At 43.7% G+C, this 24,676-nt stretch overlaps 1 protein-coding gene and 1 pseudogene across 1 annotated transcript in view; both read right to left on the bottom strand.

Moving 5' to 3' along the window:
- Window positions 1-24,676, bottom strand: part of LOC124616326 (urocanate hydratase-like) — a 424,523-nt gene that overhangs the window by 171,882 nt on the left and 227,965 nt on the right. The window contains exon 10 of the mRNA XM_047144631.1: window positions 21,167-21,282. Coding sequence (XP_047000587.1) covers window positions 21,167-21,282 — 116 coding nt within the window. The remainder of the gene's footprint in view (window positions 1-21,166; window positions 21,283-24,676) is intronic.
- Window positions 1,635-1,752, bottom strand: LOC124617012 (annotated as a pseudogene).

Below are 24,676 nucleotides of genomic sequence, written 5' to 3'. Positions count from 1 at the left end.
AATGTGCAAAACATTTTGTTTAACATTTTATTGTTAGAGGTCTATTGATCAGTCGTTTCTTCTCGTGTTATTTCTGCTGCTATTTTCACACATTCGTTCTTTGCTTCTGTGCAAATCAATCACTCCTTGTTGTTACTGCAGTTTGGGTTCCATAGTACTTCCGATGTTCGCAATCATCTCTCATTACAGCACATAGACCGTATGTCTTAAACATCAGCATAATAAAAGTTATAGCTAGACATATTGCTGCCTGATGCCTTTTTACGTGACAGCATCTCTGCAGCTCAAGGTCACATGCGTTTCACTGAGGGTACAACCACAGTTTTCCTAGTTTTCGACTACTGCTGAAAGCCAAAAACTACGAAGACCACTCCCAACGGAAATTTCCACTACACAGGTGTTTAAAGCTTGGATCACAGACTGCTGAGGTAGATGCGTGTAGGAACTCCATTCAGTATAGTGTAACATCCCCGAGGCGTTTCAGTGTCGATGGAGAACTTGTAGGAACATCGTGTGATATAAGTGGAATTAAAATAACACTATATCCTTCAGACGTTTTGCAGGTTACGCTGTAGTTGTAAGTCAGGAGTTTCAGTACCGGATTCCCCTAGCACATTACTACTGAACTGTGTCCACCACTTTCTTTTACAGAACGTAAGGAGAACATCTTCGGCGCTGAAACTTCCTGGCAGACCAACTGTGTGCCGGACCGAGACTCAAACTCGGAACCTTTGCCTTTCGTGGGCAAGAGTTCTACTACCTGAGGTACCCAAGCATGACTCACGATCCGTCCTCACAGCTTTAATTCTGCCAGGAAGTTTCTTGTCGGCGCGCACTCTGGTGCAGAGTGAAAATTTCAGTCTGGAAACATCCCCCAGGCTATGGCTACGCCATGTCTCCGCAATATCCTTTCTTCCAGGAATGTTAGTTCTACAAGGTCTGCAGGAGAGGTTCTGTGAAGATTGGGGACGAGGTACTGGCCAAAGTAAAGCTGTGAGGACGGGGCGTGAGCCGTGATTGGGTAGCTCAGTTGATCGCCGGCACGGTAGCTCAGCGTGTTCGGTCAGAAGGTTAGCTGCCCTGTGTAATAAAAAAAAAAAAACTGAGTTAATGGCTCAACGATGAACCTCAACAAGCGTCATAGGACATCCGCCTTGAACAAATACAACGAACAATAACGAACAAAATGAGATAAAAAAAGGTAGAGCACTTGCTCGTAAGAGGCAAAGGCCCTGAGTTCGAGCCTCTGTCCGGCACACAGTATTAATCTGCTAGGAAGTTTCATATCGATGCACATTCCGCTGCAGAGTGAAAATTTCATTCTGGATCGTTGGTGCTTTTTGCTTACGGACACTAGGCCGTGATCCAGTTCGTATTATCATCTTCGAAACACAGATGAATTTACAATAGTAGAGCATGCACTGGGAATAGAGCACTCCGTCGTCAGGCCACAAGTGGCCCATCGGGACCATCCGACTGCCGTGTCATCCTCAGCTGAGGGTGCGGATAGGAGGGGCGTGTGGTCAGCACACCGCTCTCCCAGTCGTTATAATGGTTTTCTTTGACCGGAGCCGCTACTATTCGGTCGAGTAGCTCCGCAATTGGCATCACGAGGCTGAGTGCACCCCCAAAAATGGAAACAGCGCATGACGGCCCGGATGGTCACCCATCCAAGTGCCGGCCACGCCCGACAGCGCTTAACTTCGGTGATCTGACGGGAACCGGTGTATCCACTGCGGCAAGGCCGTTGCCCACTGGGATTAGAGAGCCACCAAATTAATTTCTCCGATACTACGTTTTTATAAAGATACAATCATTATTATGCTAGAATGTAGACACAGTGCATAGAAATTCAGACGCTCAAAACCAGCTATAACAGAAAAGAAGAAATAATCGAAACTGCACAAGTTCTGGACCCAAGTGCTACGTAAAGCAAACTGCACCATCTTTATCAAGCCACAACCTCCGCATCACACGTCGACGTAACTCCGCGATCTCGGCCAGGGTGCAGCGGTACCTGGCAATTGCTGGCTGGGTCTCTCAATAAAATCAACATCTAGCTCTGCTTATTATTTCATTTCCGCCCCTAATAGTATGAAACTGGGCGAGGCATTAACCCATGGCAAAAAAAGCAGAAGGTCAATAAATAACTCTCTTATTCCAACCCACAACTGTACGATAGTGATATCTTAGAGTACAGGCAGTACTTCTGGCGGTAGTTCTGATCACCTAGTATAAGAGACTAAACTCTTAAACATTAATGTAAGTGTAGTTACTGAGACGCGTGTTTTATTCAGTATAACTTCAGCCAAATTCACTAAAAACTGTACCCTGAGTTTATGAATGGACCTCAGCTTAATCGTGTCCATGTAGATACTTTGTGAGCACTGCTTACAGAATGCCGACTGGGTAGTATTGGCTCCTTTTGGATGCATGATTAACCCATTTCTCAGTATTAATAATGATAGATGCAATTGTTTTGGTGATGCCGATATTTAGAAGCCTTCTGACTTCGATTATTGAAGATGACGCCATTAAATTTTGTCTCGCATTTGTTCCTCCTTGCGGCCCCACAACCTAGGCTATGATGTATTGTGCCAGTAATCCCATAAGGATATTGGATTAATGATTATGTTTTCCCTCTTTCATGTACCAGTACTTATTAATCATGTAGAATTAGCTCATCAATCTTAGGTTGCCATAAACAGTTTATAAATTGTTTGCCCTACCTCTTGTACTAATAATTTAAATGGTACCACCTCCAGAAACTGAAGGCATCTCACCCCAGTCAGATAATTCAGAACACCCAAGATATGTTATAAGCGGTCTGATGACGTCACGACCATACCGCCGCGTTACAAACAGTTCGATCTGCTGAATTTTTCTTTTTTCTTTTCTATCTTTTGTCTGTAACTGCTATCTGCGTCTTTATAATTTCTGACGATGCCTACAGCAAAAGGAGACGAAACGGTAGTCAGAAAGACGTACCTTGCACCAGTACGAAATACCCGTTAAACAAAAATCACCAAGGCCTTAAAGCATACATGTTTGATCAAAAGCCTTTATGAGAAAAGTTAAATTTCTGAAATGTACGTGGAAGAAGGTATGAGATCTCGTTGATTTGAGTCTCACACCATTTTTCCTACGATGCAGAGACATCTCAACAACATCGAATTTCCGGAGGCTCGATATTGTAATAACTGAAATAACGTCACATACGCTCTACATCTGGGAAGTTTCGCTTCGTTTCCTCCTACCCTTCTTGTCTTGTTTGCATTGTGAGCAGAGCGATTTGTGAATATCTCTGCAAAGCCTGAGAATAATTTGAGGTATGGCAGGAACATGAAGAAGAAGAGACTGGTGCACAGATTACGTTTTTCGTAACGGGAGAGAGTGGGGGAAGTCAGAAAGGAGGAGGAAAGAAGTGGAAAGAAGGACTGCACTTCAGGTCCTATAATGGGGGGGGGGGGGCTTTTGAACAAAGGATGTGTGAATAAATATTACACGCGTCTGAAATGGCTGAAATGGAATTAGTAAAGCTTTAGTGTGCGTTCATTTATAGATTCACAGTAGAGTAAGGTTTGCATACAGTGTGTCTAAACCATTTTGGGTCAAACTGAAACAGGCGATAGTGTCCCCACAACCTGTTGTATTGAGACAGGGAACCAGTGGTCGGAAATGCATATTCAATGTGACATACGCAGCGTACATCGCATAACAACAACGTAACTCTTAGTAATTGTTCAAAGTGCCGAACGCCAGTCTCAATGCATGGTAACGGAGCGTGAAGTTCTGTCGCATACTCTCAAAGATCCCGTTGTACCAGGACACAGGCTGCTTGGATCCCAGCTAGCAGGTCTTCATCCGTTTCTACGCGGGTTTCATACAACAACATCGTGACGTAGTCCTAGAGGGAAAAGTCCAGAAGTGTGAGATTTGGCGACTGCGTTGACCGTGGGACAGCGCCTGCTCTTCCAATCCAACGATGAGTGTAGGTGTTGTTCAGGTGCTCGCGGACAACATTTGAAATGGGCTGGTGCTTCGTCATTTTGAAGCCACATTCTTTCGCGGACAGTGATGGGTGCAGTCTCCAAGAACCGGGACAGTACACCTCAAGGGAACACCAGGTAACGTGAGTAGGCAGCAAATGTCCTGCTAGATGTCTTGGACAATGCCCGCCCATACGTTGGCAGAGAATCGTTGCTGGTGGCCACCGATGTGAGTGACTTGGGGATTGTCCTAATTCCAGACACGACTATTGACGGCTGTTTAAACACCATTACGGGTGAACGAGGCCTCATCCGTGAACAGTACAAACTGTACGAAGTTCGTCATTACAGCACTGCGGTAGATAATCCATTGAGAGAAGTGAACGCCGGTCTCAAAGTCCGTCGGTCCCAGTGCTCGCACACGTTCTTTATCATAGGAGTGTAATACCTGTTCCACCAGTACTCTCCACACTCTACCCTTCGAAGTGCGCGTTTCATGGGCAAGTTGAAGGGTGCTTGTTGCTGGGTGATCGGCCACACCATCCAACATCATCTCTTCAAAGTCTGGTGTTCAGACATGTCTCTGGCGGAAACCTTGGCCAGCTGTCTGTGATTTCCTGTCTCTCGTAAGTTGGTATCGGTGGAGATAAACTTCTTCCACTTACAATGACGCCTGTTGAGAAAGCGTTCTCTGTACTTTCGCGCTACTTTGCGGGCACTACATCCAGCCGCGCGGTACGTAAAATGCATGCCTGCCAACTCTCGTGACAAGTAACGTTCCATCATACATATTTCACCATGGACACAAGCCGTCTAATGCAATGGACAACTGACATCAGTGATAGATGGGGTGCGTGCGGCACAAGTTAATGTGCCAGTGCGATGCATGTGGTCGTCACATGACACACGTGCTATGAGCTAAGTTGTGTACAGTATGTCCGTTTGGTGGTCAGGTGTTTACGCTTTTTGTCACCAGCTGCCAGTCTTTGCGAGGGTGCGGCAGAACTTCATGCGCCGTTGCAATAAATCCTCTGAAACAGGCGGTCTTACGAGCCACGTTGGCCGGCCGATGTGGCCGAGCGGTTCTAAGCGCTTCAGTCTGGAACCGCGCGACCGCTACGGTAGCAGGTTCGAATACTGCCTCAGGCATGGATGTGTGTGATGTCCTGAGATTAGTTAGGTTTAAGTAGTTCTAAGTTGTAGGGACAGATGACCTCAGATGTCAAGTCCCATAGTGCTCAGAGCCATTTGAACGAGCTACGTTGTTGCCGTGTTGTTTATGCTCATAACACAATAAATACGCGTTTCCGACATCTGGTTCCATGTCGCAATATAATCGGCTGTGGACCCACTATCATCTTTTTCTGTCAGACCCAGAACATTTGAGACACTCAAAGGCGGTTTAAGAGAAAGGGTCACGTGTTGGTGGTGGTGGTTTTTGTTTAACGTCTCGTCGACAACGAGGTCATTAGAGACGGAGCTCAAGCTCGGGTTAGGGAAGGATTGGGAAGGAAATCGGCCGTGCCCTTTCAAAGGAACCATCCCGGCATTTGCCTGAAACGATTTAGGGAAATCACGGAAAACCTAAATCAGGATGGCCGGAGACGGGGTTGAACCGTCGTCCTCCCGAATGCGAGTCCAGTGTGCTAACCACTGCGCCACCTCGCTCGATACGGTCACGTGTTCCTACAGAGATCGTGTAGGTCAAAATTAGAAGTCACAGTAATGATACAAGCTCGGGGTAGGGAAGGATTGGGAAGGAAATCGGCCGTGCCCTTTCAAAGGAACCATCCCGGCATTTGCCTGAAACGATTTAGGGAAATCACGGAAAACCTAAATCAGGATGGCCGGAGACGGGATTGAACCGTCGTCCTCCCGAATGCGAGTCCAGTGTGCTAACCACTGCGCCACCTCGCTCGATACGGTCACGTGTTCCTACAGAGATCGTGTAGATCAAAATTAGAAGTCACAGTAATGATACGTTTGGAAACCTGTAGCTTCGAGGTTTGGATCAATCTGTCTCCCCATTCCGATCTGTATTTTGTGTGAATTCGGAAGCCCTCTTTCACAGTGAATCACATATTGTTTCATGTACATCCATTCGGATTACGTTACATACATTGATCATAGGCTCCTGTAACGTTTGAACATTGCCGATGTATTGGGCATACTCCAGTGCCTTTAAAAGTCCTCAAAGCTAGGAATCGAGCGGGTTCAGGTCTGGTGAATGGGCAGGACATGCCATCAGACGTCCTCGATCAATCCATTGTCCAAGAAACGTTGCAATGAAGTACTGTGGCACGATCCGTAGAAAATGGGGTGATTCCCCTTCGTGCGTAAACCACATTCGTTGTCTTTCTGCAAGTAGCGTTGGTAACAGACTGCGCGGAAATAGATGATATACAGCACCTAATAATCTGTTTGACAAGTTGCATGGACTTGTGAGTCCGTCATCGATAATTCTTGCCCATATATTGATTGTGAAGTGATCATGATGCGTCACCTCCGTAATTCCTCGATGATTTGCATCTGGTCACAAATGCGTATTGTGTTAATTTACTGTGCCATCTCTTGTGACTCCTGCCTCATATGTAAACAAAATGCAGGGTTCGAACAGCTGATTTCAGCGATATATCTACGTCTCAACAGGTACTGGTTCTCGGACAAGTAATTATACGAACTTCTCTTGTAGTTTTAGCCACTGCTGTCTCCTGTAGGAATATGTGAAAATACCCTAAATAATCCGACCAACCGCTGAGCCTCGTTTAATGAATGCTGCTCATTCATGCTGTCTTCCGTTTGTCACTGAGTTCATGTATAATGGAGGCTCTCCTCTCAATGTCTACCACGTGAAGCCCTGTTGCTCAGTCATCCGAGCCGCTGCTGCTTTTCATCTCAGAAGCGGCAGCGGCAGCGGCAGCGGCAGCGGACTCACCAACTTGGGGACTAACACACAGTAGGCCGCCAGCCTTGGCGTGCGCAGATACCCCCGAGGCAGACAGCCTGCCCTGACTACTTAGCCACGAACTCTGCGACAACTCCCCGAGCTGCCTACAGTCCTCTCTCCCGACTGCTATCTCGTGTGCTGGCTTAAGCTGTTACGCAAAAGAGTTGAATACTCTCCTGTGTGGAGCTTAAATGAGTAGATAAAACTATTGAAATGATTAAGAAGTATGTGCACTCATAAAACGGTATTGCAAGATGTTATAATTTAATTTATTGAATTATTGACATTAGTACTACATCACATCTACTCTTCATTCAATAACATGAAATCTCAGTGGAAGGAAGCCCTGGGGCCTCCTATAGCCTGTAGTATTGCAAACACTTTTATATACACTACTGGCCATTAAAATTGCTACACCACGAAGATGACGTGCGACAGACTCGAAATTTAACCGACAGGAAGAAGATGGTGTCATATGCAAATGATTAGCTTTTCAGATTGAAGAGTTTTTAGCAAACAGAACACAGCATGTTGTTATCAATGGAGAGACGTCTACAGACGTTAAAGTAACCTCTGGCGTCCCACAGGGGAGTGTTATGGGACCATTGCTTTTCACAATATATATGGAAATGAGCGTTTGGCGTCATTGGCCGGGAGGCCCCTCGCGGGGCAGGTCCGGCCGCCATATCGCAGGTCTTATTACATTCGGCGCCACATTGGGCGACCTGCACGCCGGATGGGGATGAAATGATGATGAACACAACACAACACCCAGTCCCTGAGCGGAGAAAATCTCCGACCCAGCCGGGAATCGAACCCGGGCCCAGAGGACGGCAATCCGTCATGCTGACCACTCAGCTACTGGGGCGGACACAATATATATAAATGACTTAGTAGATAGTGTCGGAAGTTCCATGCGGCTTTTCGCGGATGATGCTGTAGTATACAGAGAAGTTGCTGCATTAGAAAATTGTAGCGAAATACAGGAAGATCTGCAGCGGATAGGCACTTGGTGCAGGGAGTGGCAACTGACCCTTAACATAGACAAATGTAATGTATTGCGAATACATAGAAAGAAGGATCCTTTATTGTATGATTATATGATAGCGGAACAAACACTGGTAGCAGTTACTTCTGTAAAATATCTGGGAGTATGCGTACGGAACGATTTGAAGTGGAATGATCATATAAAACTAATTGTTGGTAAGGCGGGTACCAGGTTGAGATTCATTGGGAGAGTGCTTAGAAAATGTAGTCCATCAACAAAGGAGGTGGCTTACAAAACACTCGTTCGACCTATACTTGAGTATTGCTCATCAGTGTGGGATCCGTACCAGGTCGGGTTGACGGAGGAGATAGAGAAGATCCAAAGAAGAGCGGCGCGTTTCGTCACTGGGTTATTTGGTAACCGTGATAGCGTTACGGAGATGTTTAATAAACTCAAGTGGCAGACTCTGCAAGAGAGGCGCTCTGCATCGCGGTGTAGCTTGCTCGCCAGGTTTCGAGAGGGTGCGTTTCTGGATGAGGTATCGAATATATTGCTTCCCCCTACTTATACTTCCCGAGGAGATCACGAATGTAAAATTAGAGAGATTAGAGCGCGCACGGAGGCTTTCAGACAGTCGTTCTTCCCGCGAACCATACGCGACTGGAACAGGAAAGGGAGGTAATGACAGTGGCACGTAAAGTGCCCTCCGCCACACACCGTTGGGTGGCTTGCGGAGTATCAATGTAGATGTAGATGTAGATGTAGAGCATTCACACAAGGTTGGTGCCGGTGGCGACACCTACAAAGAGCTTACATCAGGAAACTTTCGAACCGATTTCTCATACACAAACAGCAGTTGACCGGCGTTGCCTGGTGAAACGTTGTTGTGATGCCTCGTGTAAGGAGGATAAATGCGTACCATCACGTTTCCGACTTTGATAAAGGTCGGATAGTAGCCTATCGCGATTGCGGTTTATCGTATCGCGACATTGCTGCTCACGTTGGTCGAGATCCAATGACTGTTAGCAGAATATGGAATCGGTGGCTTCAGGAGGGTAATACTGAACCCCGTGCTGGATCATAACGGCCTCGTATCACTAGCAGTCGAGATGACAGGCATCTTATCCACATGGCTGTAACGGATCGTGCAGCCACGTCTCGATCCATGAGTCATCAGATGGGGACATTTGCAAGACAACAACCATCTGCACGAACAGTTCGACGACGTTTGCAGCAGCATGGACTATCAGCTCGGAGACCGTGGCTGCGGTTACCATTGACGCTGCATCATAGACAGGAGCGCCTGCGATGGTGTACTCAATGACGAACCTGGGTGCACGAATGGCAAAACGTCATTTTTTCGGATGAATCCAGGTTCTGTTTACGGCATCATGATAGTCGCATCCGTGTTTGGCGACATCGCGGTGAACCCACATTGGAAGCCTGTATTCGTCATCGCCATACTGGCATATCACCCGGCGTGATGGTATTGGGTGCCATTGGTTACACGTCTTGGTCACCTCTTGTTCGCATTGACGGCACTTTGAACAGTGGACGTTAGATTTCAGATGTGTTACGACCCGTGGCTCTATACTTCAATCGATCCCTGCGAAACCCTACATTTCAGCAGGATAGGGCCATTTTAGTGGGTACCCATAGTCTAGGGGTAGCGTATTTGATTCATAATCAAAACGTCTTCGGTCCCGGGTTCGATCCCCACCACTGCCTCAATTTTGATAAATAATCAGCACTGGCGGCCGAAGACTTCCGGCATAAGAAGTCAGCCTCATTCTGCCAACGGCCTTGTCAAAGAGGGCGGAGGAGCGGATAGAGGTTCAGGGCACTCTCTTGTCCTAGGGGTGGGAAATTGCCCCTAAAGGCGGAAGAATCAGCAATGATCAACGACATGAGGATGCAGAAGGCAATGGAAACCACTGCATTAAAGACACGTAACGTGTATCCACAGGATATGTGGCCTGCAATTGAAGAAGTGTCATGATGATCTCTCCATTGGCAAAAGATTCCGGAATAGTCCCCCATTCGGATCGCCGGGAGGGGACTGCCAAGGGGGAGGTTACCATGAGAAAGTGATTGAATAATCTACGAAAGGATAACGTTCTATGAGTCGGAGCGTGGAATGTCAGAAGCTTGAACGTGGTAGGGAAACTAGAAAATCTGAAAAGGGAAATGCAAAGGCTCAATATAGATATAGTAGGGGTCAGTGAAGTGAAGTGGAAGGAAGACAAGGATTTCAGGTCAGATGAGTATCGGGTAAAATCAACAGCAGCAGAAAATGGTATAACAGGTGTAGGATTCGTTATGAATAGGAAGGTAGGGCAGAGGTTGTGTTACTGTGAACAGTTCAGTGACCGGGTTGTTCTAATCAGAATCGACAGCAGACCAACACCGACAACGATAGTTCAGGTATACATGCCGACGTCGCAAGCTGAAGATGAACAGATAGAGTAAGTGTATGAGGATATTGAAAGGGTAATGCAGTATGTAAAGGGGGACCAAAATCTAATAGTCATGGGCGACTGGAATGCAGTTGTAGGGGAAGGAGTAGAAGAAAAGGTTACAGGAGAATATGGGCTTGGGACAAGGAATGAAAGAGGAGAAAGACTAATTGAGTTCTGTAACAAGTTTCAGCTAGTAATAGCGAATACCCTGTTCAAGAATCACAAGAGGAGGAGGTATACTTGTAAATGGCCGGGAGATACGGGAAGATTTCAATTAGATTACATCATGGTCAGACAGAGATTCCGAAATCAGATACTGGATTGTAAGGCGTACCCAGGAGCAGATATAGACTCAGATCACAATATAGTAGTGATGAAGAGTAGGCTGAAGTTCAAGACATTAGTCAGGAAGAATCAATACGCAAAGAAGTGGGATACGGAAGTACTAAGAAATGACGAGATACGTTTGAAGTTCTCTAACGCTATAGATACAGCAATAAGAAATAGCGCAGTAGGCAGTACAGTTGAAGAGGAATGGACATCTCTAAAAAGGGCCATCACAAAAGTTGGGAAGGAAAACATAGGTACAAAGAAGGTAGCTGCGAAGAAACCATGGGTAACAGAAGAAATACTTCAGTTGATTGATGAAAGGAGGAAGTACAAACATGTTCCGGGAAAATCAGGACTACAGAAATACAAGTCGCTGAGGAATGAAATAAATAGGAAGTGCAGGGAAGCTAAGACGAAATGGCTGCAGGAAAAATGTGAAGACATCGAAAAAGATATGACTGTCGGAAGGACAGACTCAGCATACAGGAAAGTCAAAACAACCTTTGGTGACATTAAAAGCAACGGTGGTAACATTAAGAGTGCAACGGGAATTCCACTGTCAAATGCAGAGGAGAGAGCAGATAGGTGGAAAGAATACATTGAAAGCCTCTGAGGGTGAAGATTTGTCTGATGTGATAGAAGAAGAAACAGGAGTCGATTTAGAAGAGATAGGGGATCCAGTATTAGAATCGGAATTTAAAAGAGCTTTGGAGGACTTACGGTCAAATAAGGCAGAAGGGATAGATAACATTTCATCAGAATTTCTAAAATCATTGGGGGAAGTGGCAACAAAACGACTATTCACGTTGGTGTGTAGAATATATGAGCCTGGCGATATACCATCTGACTTTCGGAAAAGCATCATCCACACAATTCCGAAGACGGCAAGAGCTGACAAGTGCGAGAATTATCGCACAATCAGCTTAACAGCTCATGCATCGAAGCTACTTACAAGAATAATATACAGAAGAATGGAAAAGAAAATTGAGAATGCGCTAGGTGACGATCAGTTTGGCTTTAGGAAAAGTAAAGGGACGAGAGAGGCAATTCTGACGTTACGGCTAATAATGGAAGCAAGGCTAAAGAAAAATCAAGACACTTTCATAGGATTTGTCGACCTGGAAAAACCGTTCGACAATATAAAATGGTGCAAGCTGTTCGAGATTCTGAAAAAAGTAGGGGTAAGCTATAGGGAGAGACGGGTCATATACAATATGTACAACAACCAAGAGGGAATAATAAGAGTGGACGATCAAGAACGAAGTGCTCGTATTAAGAAGGGTGTAAGACAAGGCTGTAGCCGTTCGCCCCTACTCTTCAATTTGTATATCTAGGAGCAATGATGGAAATAAAAGAAAGGTTCAGGAGTGGAATTAAAATACAAGGTGAAATGATATCAATGATACGATTCGCTGATGACATTGCTATCCTGAGAGAAAGTGAAGAAGAATTAAATGATCTGCTGAACGGAATGAACAGTCTAATGAGGACACAGTATGGTTTGAGAGTAAATCGGAGAAAGACGAAAGTAATGAGAAATAGTAGAAATGAGAACAGCCAGAAACTTAACATTGGTCACGAAGTCAATGAAGTTAAGGAATTCTGCTACTTAGGCAGTAAAGTAACCAATGACGGACGGAGCAAGGAGGACATCAAAAGCAGACTCGCTATGGCAAAAAAGGCATTTCTGGCCAAGAGAAGTCTACTTATATCAAATACCGGCCTTAATTTGAGGAAGAAATTTCTGAGGGTGTACGTCTGGAGTACAGCATTGTATGGTAGTGAAACATGGACTGTGGGAAAACCGGAACAGAAGAGAATCGAAGCATTTGAGATGTGGTGCTATGGACGAATGTTGAAAATTAGGTGGAGTGATAAGGTAAGGAATGAGGATGTTCTACGCAGAATCGGAGAGGAAAGGAATATGTGGAAAACACTGATAAGGAGAAGGGACAGGATGATAGGACATCTGCTAAGACATGAGGGAATGACTTCCATGGTACTAGAGGGAGCTGTAGAGGGCAAAAACTGTAGAGGAAGACAGAGATTGGAATACGACAAGCAAATAATTGAGGACGTGGTTTGCAAGTGTTACTCTGAGATGAAGAGGTTAGCACAGGAAAAGTATTCGTGGCGAGCCGCATCAAACCAGTCAGTAGACTGATGACTAAATAAGGGCCCTTTCTGGATACAGAAAATGCTTGACTGCCGCCCTGGGCAGCACCTTCTCCAGATCTCTCACCAACTGAAAACGTCTGGTCAATGGTGGCCGAGCAACTGGCTCGTCACAATACGCCAGTCACTACTCTTGATGAGCTGTGGTATCGTGTTGAAGCTGCATGGGCAGCTGTACCTATACACGCCATCCAAGCTCTGTTTGACTCAATGCCCAGGCGTATCAAGGCCGTTATTAATGCCAGAGGTGGTTATTCTGGGTACTGATTTCTCCGGATCTATGCACCCAAATTGCATAAAAATGTAATGACACGTCAGTTCTAGTATAATATATTTGTGCGATGAATAACCGTTCATCATCTGCATTTCTTCTTGGTGTAGCAATTTTAATGGCCAGTAGTGTATTATGTCTAACATGGGGACCTTGAGGACTCGTCGTCTTTGATTTTTTCCATACTTACAGAATTAGTACGTCAATGCCCAGATATCAGTCTCCTAAAACAGTACGAGACAATTCTTAAAAATGACGAAAAAATCACCTTTGAAAATCAGAAGCCTTCCGAGTACCGTTACATGTAAAACATTTGCATAATATATCAGTTGGGTGACCGTCAAGTCCGTAGTTTGAATCGTAGTAGTTACAAATTTTTTAAAGTTTTGTTTCAGTTTTGTATTTATTATTGAACGAGCTGTTACCCATGGCTGCGTTTGCATACCAGTAGGCTCAAATGGCTCTGAGCACTATGGGACTTAACATCTGTGGTCATCAGTCCTCTAGAATTTAGAACTACTTAAACCTAACTAACCTAAGGATAACACACACATCCATGCCCGAGGCAGGATTCGAACCTGCGACCGTAGCGGTCACGCGGTTGCAGACTGAAGCGCCTAGAACCACACGGCCACAACGGCCGGCCATACCAGTGGCTTTGTTATGATGGGTGATAGTGAGTTCTCAAGCTACTGTGGGTGGAATAACATCAGCTGCCCTCACGTGTCTTCCTGTTCACGTAAGCATAGCTCGTGATGAGCGTCCCGTTCCCCCTCCTCGCAAGATGTTCCAGAGCACGATGCCTCGTCACGCGCATCGTTGCTATCGAACGGTGGATGCTGAGGGGCGTGGGCAGGAGCGTTCGTTTGTGCGTTGTGCTACTGGAGTAGCTCTACATTCCACATCATGTACAATATGCAACAAATGCTGTAGAAATATGGATTAAACACACTGAAGATTGTATAAGCATTGTATTCATTACTTTGAATCGCATCGTGTGGCACATATCAACTAATAAAAGCATTTTCACAAATACGAGGGCAGTTCAATAAGTAATGCAACACATTTTTTTTCTCGGTCGATTTTGGTTGAAAAAACCGGAAATTTCTTGTGGAATACTTTCAAACATTCCCGCCTCGTCTCGTATAGTTTCATTGACTTCCGACAGGTGGCAGCGCTGTACGGAGCTGTTAAAATGGCGTCTGTAACGGATGTGCGTTGCAAACAACGGGCAGTGATCGAGTTTCTTTTGGCGGAAAACCAGGGCATCTCAGATATTCATAGGCGCTTGCAGAATGTCTACGGTGATCTGGCAGTGGACAAAAGCACGGTGAGTCGTTGGGCAAAGCGTGTGTCATCATCGCCGCAAGGTCAAGCAAGACTGTCTGATCTCCCGCGTGCGGGCCGGCCGTGCACAGCTGTGACTCCTGCAATGGCGGAGCGTGCGAACACACTCGTTCGAGATGATCGACGGATCACCATCAAACAACTCAGTGCTCAACTTGACATCTCTGTTGGTAGTGCTGTCACAATTGTTCACCAGTTGGGATATTCAAAGGTTTGTTCCCGCTGGGTCCCTCGTTGTCTAACCGAACACCATAAAGAGCAAAGGAGAACCATCTGTGCGGAATTGATTGCTCTTCATGTGGCTGAGGTTGACAATTTCTTGTCAAAGATTGTTACAGGCGATGAAACATGGGTTCATCATTTCGAACCTGAAACAAAACGGCAATCAATGGAGTGGCGCCGCACCCACTCCCCTACCAAGAAAAAGTTTAAAGCCATACCCTCAGCCGGTAAAGTCATGGTTACTGTCTTCTGGGACGCTGAAGGGGTTATTCTGTTCGATGTCCTTCCCCATGGTCAAACGATCAAGTCTGAAGTGTATTGTGCTACTCTTCAGAAATTGAAGAAACGACTTCAGCGTGTTCGTAGGCACAAAAATCTGAACGAACTTCTCCTTCTTCATGACAACGCAAGACCTCACACAAGTCTTCGCACCCGAGAGGAGCTCACAAAACTTCAGTGGTCTGTTCTTCCTCATGCACCCTACAGCCCCGATCTCGCACCGTCGGATTTCCATACGTTTGGCCCAATGAAGGACGCAATCCGTGGGAGGCACTACGCGGATGATGAAGAAGTTATTGATGCAGTACGACGTTGGCTCCGACATCGACCAGTAGAATGGTACCGTGCAGGCATACAGGCCCTCATTTCAAGGTGGCGTAAGGCCGTAGCATTGAATGGAGATTACGTTGAAAAATAGTGTTGTGTAGATAAAAGATTGGGGAATAACCTGGTGTATTTCAATGCTGAATAAAACAACCCCTGTTCAGAAAAAAATGTGTTGCATTACTTATTGAACTGCCCTCGTACTATAAATATCAAAATTAAAAAAAAAAACCTTATCCAAAGAGTAAATATTTTTCTCTAATTCGCGTAATATTCTTCAAATCAATAAATATTTGGAACTAAACACTCTCTAAAGTAGCTTCACATTTCAAGTATTCTCCAAACCAAATTTCATCGTAATCAGTTCAGTGAGTTACTCATGAAAACGTAACAGCAGAATAGCTTTCGCATTTATAAAACTGGTATGCAAAAACATTCAATTAAGATATATTTTTTCCAAGATCATATTTTGGCGATATAAAGCTATACCGCGTCCACGCTATGCTCAAGTTACTTGTGGAAACGCCATGAAACTACTTCTAGTAGTTTTGTAGATTGTCGTGTTCAAACAGACCGACGGACAAGACAATTTTACAGATGTATTATTAGTAGAGATGTAAATGTTAATTCACAAATATTAAATCTTCATTTTATGAAAATTATATCTTATATTTTAAATTACTTTATCAGTTTATTCTGTTTAACACTTTCACAGCTATTGTGATGCACAGAGCGTGGAGAAGAACGTGACAACACCGAAAAACACAAGACATCACCATGCTTAATACGGTGTAAGAAAACAGCTAATATCCAGAACAGCATCCAGTAGGAATGGATAAATACAAGTCCTGTGTAGTTTTCAGGGGAATCTTACACCATTCTTCTTTAAAAATAGTAGCAATTTCAGGAAACGATGGTGGAAGTGGATAGGATCAGGTACAATTATGCCCAAAGTAGATCACAAATGCACAGTAATATTGGGTTCTGATCACAATTCGTCTTCGTGCTCACAAAATCCGGTCCTGGGCGACGCGAACTGCGCAGATAGAGGCCCTATCTTCTTGGAACACTTCATCTCGGTTGGGTATCGAATATTGTGCCATGTGATGGACTGATAAGCCAAATTAGTCACATAATCCTTAGAAGTAATGGGTCTTTGCAAAGTAAACGTGAAGCCCATGCAATACTACGATATGGGTGCCCAAATCATCACCGAACCTTCTCCATGTTTCACTCTTAGCAGCAAGCAGTCTGCACCGTAACCGAGGTACCGCGTACGCCCAGAAGTCGAAAATAAAGTTAATTAACACTTACTCCAAATGACTTTCTTCCATTACATCATAGGGCATGTTTCATGATTTCTACAACACTCTTTCCTGTTACGGGTAATTGTATGTCTGATGAGTGGTTTTGTAATTTCAGCTCCCCTACTGTTCCCTACGCGACATTCAGTTCTGCAGTGATTCTGTATCTGCCGCCGTCTTATTTTTCATCAGAATCCTCTTCAATGAACGCATGTTACGGCCACTCAAAACACACTTTCGTCCACGATATGACTTAGCTGATGATGTTTTCCCGTTTTGGCAAAGTGCGTTATGTCTTCGGTACGACGCCTCTTGAAACGGCTACTTCTGCTACTTTGGTTACTGAAGTATCCATCATACGAGCACCAACAATTTCGCATTCACCTCATTCGGACTTAATGCAATCAAATCTACACAGCACAGAACTCTTATCACGACTGACACCTGCAGCGTATTGAGTGCACTGCATAGGTGCCTTTCGTGGTCAAATACAACAGCTCCACCTGCAGGCTTGCCTAGCATCTGCATTTATGTACAAGCATGCGTTTCTCGCGGCGTTTCCATTTTTTGTCCAACATCTGTGAATGTCCCACGATAGATTACCAAAGAAGCTAGGGCAGTTTGTGTTGTGTCATACTAAAATACACTCGCCGTCACAGCGGTGAGTTCTTTGGTTTGCTCTGAGAAGAGATTGAGTGGATCTGTAACGTACAGAATATTAGTTCACTATATTACGATATAGATATGGAGATTTATTTAACAGCTACCATCCATTTCCATAGGAAAGTTCTGAGAATTTACAGCTCAGTCTGAATATTAAAGTTCACTTGACGCAACCAAATGTACAAGACTCTTCACTTGAAGAGTAATTCACATAATGTTCACATTAATTTCTGCCTAAGACATTTAATATGAAGGGCTTATTTCAATAGTGGTGCAAGTCCATTTTTGTTCATTTTGAGACACAGAGTCCTAAAGTTAAATGAACGCTGAAAAATCTGCAGATGAGATACCAGAGATATTCAAGCATATTGCTTCTTGCTAGACATGAACCTTTCTTTCTGTTTGTTTGGATCATTAATTTGAGAAGCATTATAGGCAGAAAAGTGTAGGTATTGGACTTGTACCAATATTTAAATAAGCCCTTCATATATAGGTTACTTGCTTAAGACGATACTGTCGTTTTGATCGTAGACTGTGAAGTGGGGTGAGTATTTTCTTGCTCAGTGGCGTAGCAGAGCTTTAGGAGGGGCGGCTACGCCAGCGTTTCTCTTCCGTCGCTGTGGGAGGCAGCGACTATACTCTTCTGTGGTTTCGTTTCGACGTACCTACCTTGCTTCGGCAACTTCGGACGGCACCAAAATTCGCTACATGTTATTGCTACGTATCAGTGTCCTACGGGTAAAGTGGAGCCTGATAATTGTTTACCGAATATTTATAAGTACAGTTTGCATTTCTAGACTGTGCTGATCTGCACCGCTCCGTGTAGGCGCATAAGATTACTTCGCGCCTGCAGATACGCAACCCAACAAAGAGAACTGAGCAGCGGGCTGCTTCCCCGCCTTCCCGAACAGTTCGTGTCTATGAATTTCACTCACGTATTAGCTTTTGCTGCGCCACAAATGGTGTTCATATTGGGCCCTGTAACGTGAGTTAAAATCTTGGAGAGATACTGCATCCACAGAGTCTGTCTGTTTTCTGTGTCCTGTATTCTTTGTGCAGTAATCTTCGGGAGCACCGGTGGTAGCTACGAATAACCCTGTGTATCCCATCTTTCTACAGGTTGGAAAACGAAAGAACGGGAAATATTTTTTTCATGTTATTTCTTCTGACAGACATTAATTAGAATAAGCATACATTGTCTCGACCCCGAAAAAAACGGTTAGTTAAAGGATTAATATTGTTAGCAATCCAACCGGAGATAAACTGTTTGAGAGAAGAAGGGAAGGCAAACATAAAAGACTTTTAATTTAATTAAGCAAGTCACTCGCTAAAGCTAGGATACGTCAGCTGAAATTATTTGGTAATAAGAAATAAAGACTGTGGAGAGAGAGAGATGCCAAGAACTATGGAGTTCGCAGGAGGAATGTCCAGAGCTGCATTAAAATATTGATGAGAAACGAAATACCTTTAAAAAATAAAGCTGTGTTATTTTTCACTCAAAAAATTTACGAATCTGTCTTCTCCAAATTGTCAGTGGAATATTATCACGACGTAAAAGGAAACGAATCTGTTCTCATTACTAATGAACTACTGGTCGTGGCATGGTGTAATATGACCCACCAATATCTATCCACTCAATAACAATGGATGAACCATTCACTACAGATCCGTTCTTGTGCCCTGCTGGAGGGGAAAAATGGAGAAACCCCTGGAATTCTCGTGGAAAAGAAAATGCACAAAGGTTTTGAGAAAGGGAGAAAGGAGTTGAAGGTGGTCACCACTAACTGGACATATTTGGTAAATGCACAAATTTGCAACACAAGTCTCAGTCCTTTATTCTCAAACACTGTGCACGACAGTTTTGCGTGTACTGTACGTCCTCTGCCAGTTATGATGTAATCAAATCTAGTGCACATTAGGAATCTTTCGATACCAGTGGCTTTAGATGTGTAAATGTCCTACTTTGTGCATTACTGACTTCATTCGATATGACTGGAAGATTTTGGAAGTTCATTGAAAAGAAACATCAATACCTACATTTAATTATCAAGTTATTTACAATATTTCCACTAAATTGTGTTACATTTACGTAAAAATTATGTATAAAGTCAAATTAAGTACCGTCGTTGTCCATAGTGTAATTGATTAGATTCTTTGCGTAAAATTGTAATCCCTATGATATCTCTTGCTTGGTGGAAAGAATGGTCACATCAGTGATGGGGTGGGTAATGAGGAGGCGCCATACCGACCGGATTCTCTTGATTTAACTAGAACAAAATCAGCTGACGAATAGTGGTAAATTCAACCATCGTGCGCTCTAGTATTATTGGAAATTGTTAGTTAGCAGTCACGTGAAATGGTAGCGTTAGGTGTGTCGAAGAAGAGTAGTAAAACGCGTCTCGAGCTGTTGCTAAATTTTTTTATTTGAAGGGATCGACAGCTTGACGGATCAAAATCGTGTTCCACTGAGTTCATGCGGATTCCGTAATAAAGCTGTTTTGTCGAAAATCTGACATGGTAGGTTCATGGTTGTGCAAAAATATAGGTTAAATCTTACAAGAATTAAAATCGGCATCCAACCAATGCTAATAATTCTGTTTATTATGAACGTATAGCGCCTTCATTGGTCTAAAGTCGAGAGGTTTATCATTAAACGGCTTTTCACATTCAATATTACGTGCGCTTGCTTTTTCGAGGCATGCTGCCGCTGCATGCACACTACCTGAAAAAAAAATGAGGAACCCAGAAGATATAGTCCCATGTCAATGTAGCAGTGTACACAAACACGCCATCGGCGGATATGGAAATGATTAAATTCTCTGTCAGTAGAGAAACAACTGCCAGAGTGCTTTAGTGGTGTTCGTGTTCAGCGTTGTTATCATTCCTGGGAGGGTATATAAGGAGTGTAAACGGCGTCAGATGTTGAGTGATCACTGTGAAGTACACGGAGATGCAGCGTACTCGTGTGAGAAAGCGCTGTCAGCACCGTAAAGGGTTTGAAGGAGGTCTCCATTTGGCCAGCTGGCTGAATGGTGCAATGTTCAAATTTGTGAGGCTTTTAGATGTAACAGTGATCCGATGTAAGACTGTAGGTGAACGTGAGGGCAGGGACCACGTCTGACCGTCACAACGGAAGATCGCTGTTTTGTGCACCAAGCGCATTATAGCCCCATCACGTCTGCTTCTTCCATACAAGCAGTGACTCCATGCAACATTCTGTGCCATTTCGCACAATTGGTCAGAGAGTGGTAGCAACCAGACTAGGGAATTAACATCCACGTGTAGAATGCCGTTGACGCTGCTACACGAACGACTGGCTTTCGAGTGTTGCCGTGGCCAGTAGGCACGGACTGCTGTTGAATGGTGTCGCACTGTGTTCAACGACGAATCGCTGTTTTGCACAATCCTGGATGAGCATCATCGCAAGCTTGGCGGCGACTTCGTGGGAGGTCCCAGTCATTCAATCTCTATTGAGAGACGTTTGAAAATGAACTGCCCGCTTCAGTAACGTCGTTATTATCAGAGAAGAATTGGAAGTGTATAAACAGACACATTTTTAGTTATTCTGGAACTCCACCATCATATGCAGCTACTAGTTAAACGTACAAAATCTTATGTGAAATATTAATAATAAAGATAAAAGACCTTCAGAATTCACTTTCGTCAACGTGTTCTCTTGGTGCACCACGCAATCTCTAAACTTGCTCGGGAGAAATATGCAACAACGTCGATAAGCAATTGATAGAAATATATGTTTTCCATGGCATACTGCTTTCCTCTAGGTGATTAGCAATGACACTTGTAGTCATACTCTATAGCTAGAGTCAGTAGCATTGTTATCAGCTTATATGCGACAGCAATTAGTTACCTTTCAGCAGAGTCTCCAGTTCATCGATTGCGAGTTTGTCCGTGGTCTGCAGGTCGCTCTCCAGCCCAGATGTGCACACCCAGCGGAAAGGTCCGAATCCCAGCGAGAATATGTCCCTGTGCAGTGGAAAAGCGCCGTTGAGCAACTGTTAGGAAAGTCCCTACCTAGATTAAGTAAAATAAAACTGTTTGTACATTACACATGGAAATCCTTGCACCAAGAAATTGCACTGAACTATATGAGCGCTCCGGCGGTTCTATTTTGTCACTCTCAGTGCTTGACTCGTTCTTATATCATAGGGGTCGGTCATGCGTCGTTGTTATAAAACCCAACAGTTAATTACAGAATTGATCCTTTACTCTTTTAAGTAAACAGAGAAGTTTGCGAATAATGTGTAAATAAGAGAAACTATTACATAAATCCTGTTAGATTAATAATGTTCACGAAACCAGTGGATTACAGTTTAAGGCAAATAAATGTTTATTCAATAATATTCACACATTTAGGAACGATGGCCTCATATAAACTACAGATTCAAATAAAAACTATTAAATAGTAACTAATGCGCGTAGTGCGAGCACAGCATGTAATACAGAAATAATTAAACTATAACTGATGTTTGCAGTGCGAGCAGAGAATCCAGTACAGAAATATGTGCGAGCACTGTTCATTTAACTGCATTAATTCACGAAAATCGGAAACAAACACTCGAAGTTTGATATTAATCGCGACATAAACTAAAGTTCTTATCCACACTAACCACTGCGAAAACATGCAACAGATCCATCAAACATGAGTATAATAATAACTGCAGAAAATAATTGCAGTTCACAGCTGCCTCAAATAATGTAAACAAAGTTGAAGTTCGTAATGTCACGCAAAATCAACCACCCAAAACACAGACATGTAATCTAAGTCCAGTGATCAGTTAAGTACGGAACTCGCTTTCAGAAAATTATTCCACAACCAACGAAAAGCTGAGGTACATAACTTTGCACTCACAAAATTATTCCAAGTCCAACGAAAAAGTTAAAGAATGTCAGTCACACAGCTGCTTGGATGCGCTGTTCTCTCGACCTAGTACATCTATATCTACATCTACACCTACAGCTACCCCTGTTCTCGAAAAGCCGCTTCACGGTGCGTGGTGGAGGGCACTTTGTCGACCGCAGTTAGCTGTCGACTATCCCGTTCCAATCGAGAATAGTAAAAGAAGCTGGAGAATTGAGCAGACAAAACTACGTGTATCTGGAAAGTATTATGAAAAGCATTTCGTACTCAATAGGACAGGCACTTCTACAGGGTTTTGCAACATTTGATGGCAAGAATGACGTTGTGTAAGAAAGAGAAGTCAATATTCAAAGATACGTCCTTGAATTAGTTATTGTTAGTCTCTTATAAAAATTTTAATATATGGTATATGATTTTTGTAGACTAGAGTACTACTAATTAAAATATTAATGGTGTATTTATTAATGACACTTGAAACAAAAAATTTCTTATTGGCTCTTAGTAAGTTCTCTAGGACGTTCTTAATAATGGTATCAGAACACCTTCTCGAGTGTTTGGATACAAAAAGAGATACATTGTTTTTTAAATTCTCCTGACAAATAAGGGATTCGGCACTTATAACGTTTGATATTTCCACACTTTATTTGTAGACGAAGCAATATATCGGTTCACTCTTTTAAGGAAGCATGCTCTAGGAATTTCGAGATTTCTAGAAATAAGAAAAGACGATTACAAAGGAAGTTGAATAGATGACGTCACAAATTACACAGAAGCAACATGGATGAGCAGAGCTGAAGACTGCAACGCAGTGCAACGTTTAGATGAAACCTTTATCCAGAAATGGATGTCAGATGGATGTGGTTTGTGATGATTATGGTTTTGATTGTGACGGTTTATACAATGCGCTTCGCAGCTCGCTAGTCGTGCTGATGAGCGCTCATTGCCGAGCTGCACAGGTCTGTGTGAACAGGCGTTTTTGTGTCATATTCATTATTCACAAATATATTGTCGTTAAAGAATTGCCTTTTTATCTCCCTCGTTTTTTAACCACGTGACGAGCAGGCAGATAATGAAGCGACACAGAATTACCGAGAGCACTAATTGACAGCACAATTTACGAAGCCTCAATTTGTTTTTACTGTTTTACTATTTGGAGCTCTGATATCTGCAATGCGCTTACATTTCATGTTAATATTTGGTGACCTCTCTTTTAATAATTTACGTATCTCATCAAATATTTACCTGATGCAATAGATACAGGGACTAAATGAGTGCCTGTGAAAATATATTTAACTTCCATAAGCTTTGCTTTACTTATGGATTTTATTTTATGTATGCTAGTATACCTCTCTATATGGGTCCTAATATTAATAGTTCTGTTGGCCAGTTGCGCTAAAATATTATAGGTATTTACTACATGAGAAAAATGTCACCGATTACCTCACTTGACATGTTCAGTTTAGTGCCAGACCGCGCAGGTGGGAGGCGTAATCAACATAGACATAACTGAACTATATCTTCTCAGTACTCGAGCTGAGCTATTTCTAATAACTAATGGTAGACACGTTTCTGTCATAGAGACTGACTGATAGAAACTCCCAGTTTTATAGCACGTAGCACGAACCAGTTGTCAGACCGCTATACATCTACATCTACTGTCAGCAAGCAAGTTTTGGGTGTGTGGTGGAGAAGATTTTGTCTACCACTGCCATTTCTCCACTTTCCACTTCCAGACGCCACGACTGGTTCCCCTTATTCCGCCTCAGTTACACTATGTGGGCGATTGCTGCGCAAAGACTGTCTCCACGTACGCATACACCATCATTACTCTACCACGCAAACATTTGGGGTTACACTCGTCTGGTATGAGACGTTCCCAGGGGGTCCACTGGGGTCCGAACTGCACAATAGCCCTGGCTTCAGTGTGGGGCGGCGGTGGGGTGAGTGGACTGCTGTAGCCTGTTGTGGGATTGTAAACCACTGAGGCCTATGGTGGGGACGAAGACTCTCCGTCATTTCAAGGTCCAGTCCCATACAACACAAAACAATACAGTCGTACAGACATACCGTCGTTTAACCGTCGCCCACAGTAATAGGCATCCATGACGTCGAGAAGCAGCAGGATGAGTCAGAAACAACTAAGTGCCAAGTCTGTACAGAATCCCAGTTCGGTTTTACAGAAAGGCCTCTACGGCATTGTCCCCCTATTTAACTTGCATTTATCGTGAATCTCTCGCTCAGCTCATGTCCCAAGCAACTGCAAAAAAGCGCAAGTGACTCCTCTATATAAAAACTGTAAATGAACCGACCATTGTTCTTAACATCGATTTTATGCAAAATTTTGAGCATATTACAAGTTTAAATATGATAAATTTCTTTGAGACAGAAAAACTTCTGTTCTCCTACAATTTGTTTTATGCCGTCAGTGCTCGTTAGCTGGTTCAAAAATGGTTCAAATGGCTCTGAGCATCAGTCCCCTAGAACTTAGAACAACTTAAA

Source organism: Schistocerca americana, chromosome 5, assembly GCF_021461395.2.
Source record: "Schistocerca americana isolate TAMUIC-IGC-003095 chromosome 5, iqSchAmer2.1, whole genome shotgun sequence".
Lineage (NCBI taxonomy): Eukaryota > Metazoa > Arthropoda > Insecta > Orthoptera > Acrididae > Schistocerca > Schistocerca americana.
This window is presented reverse-complemented; position numbering and strand designations above follow the sequence as displayed.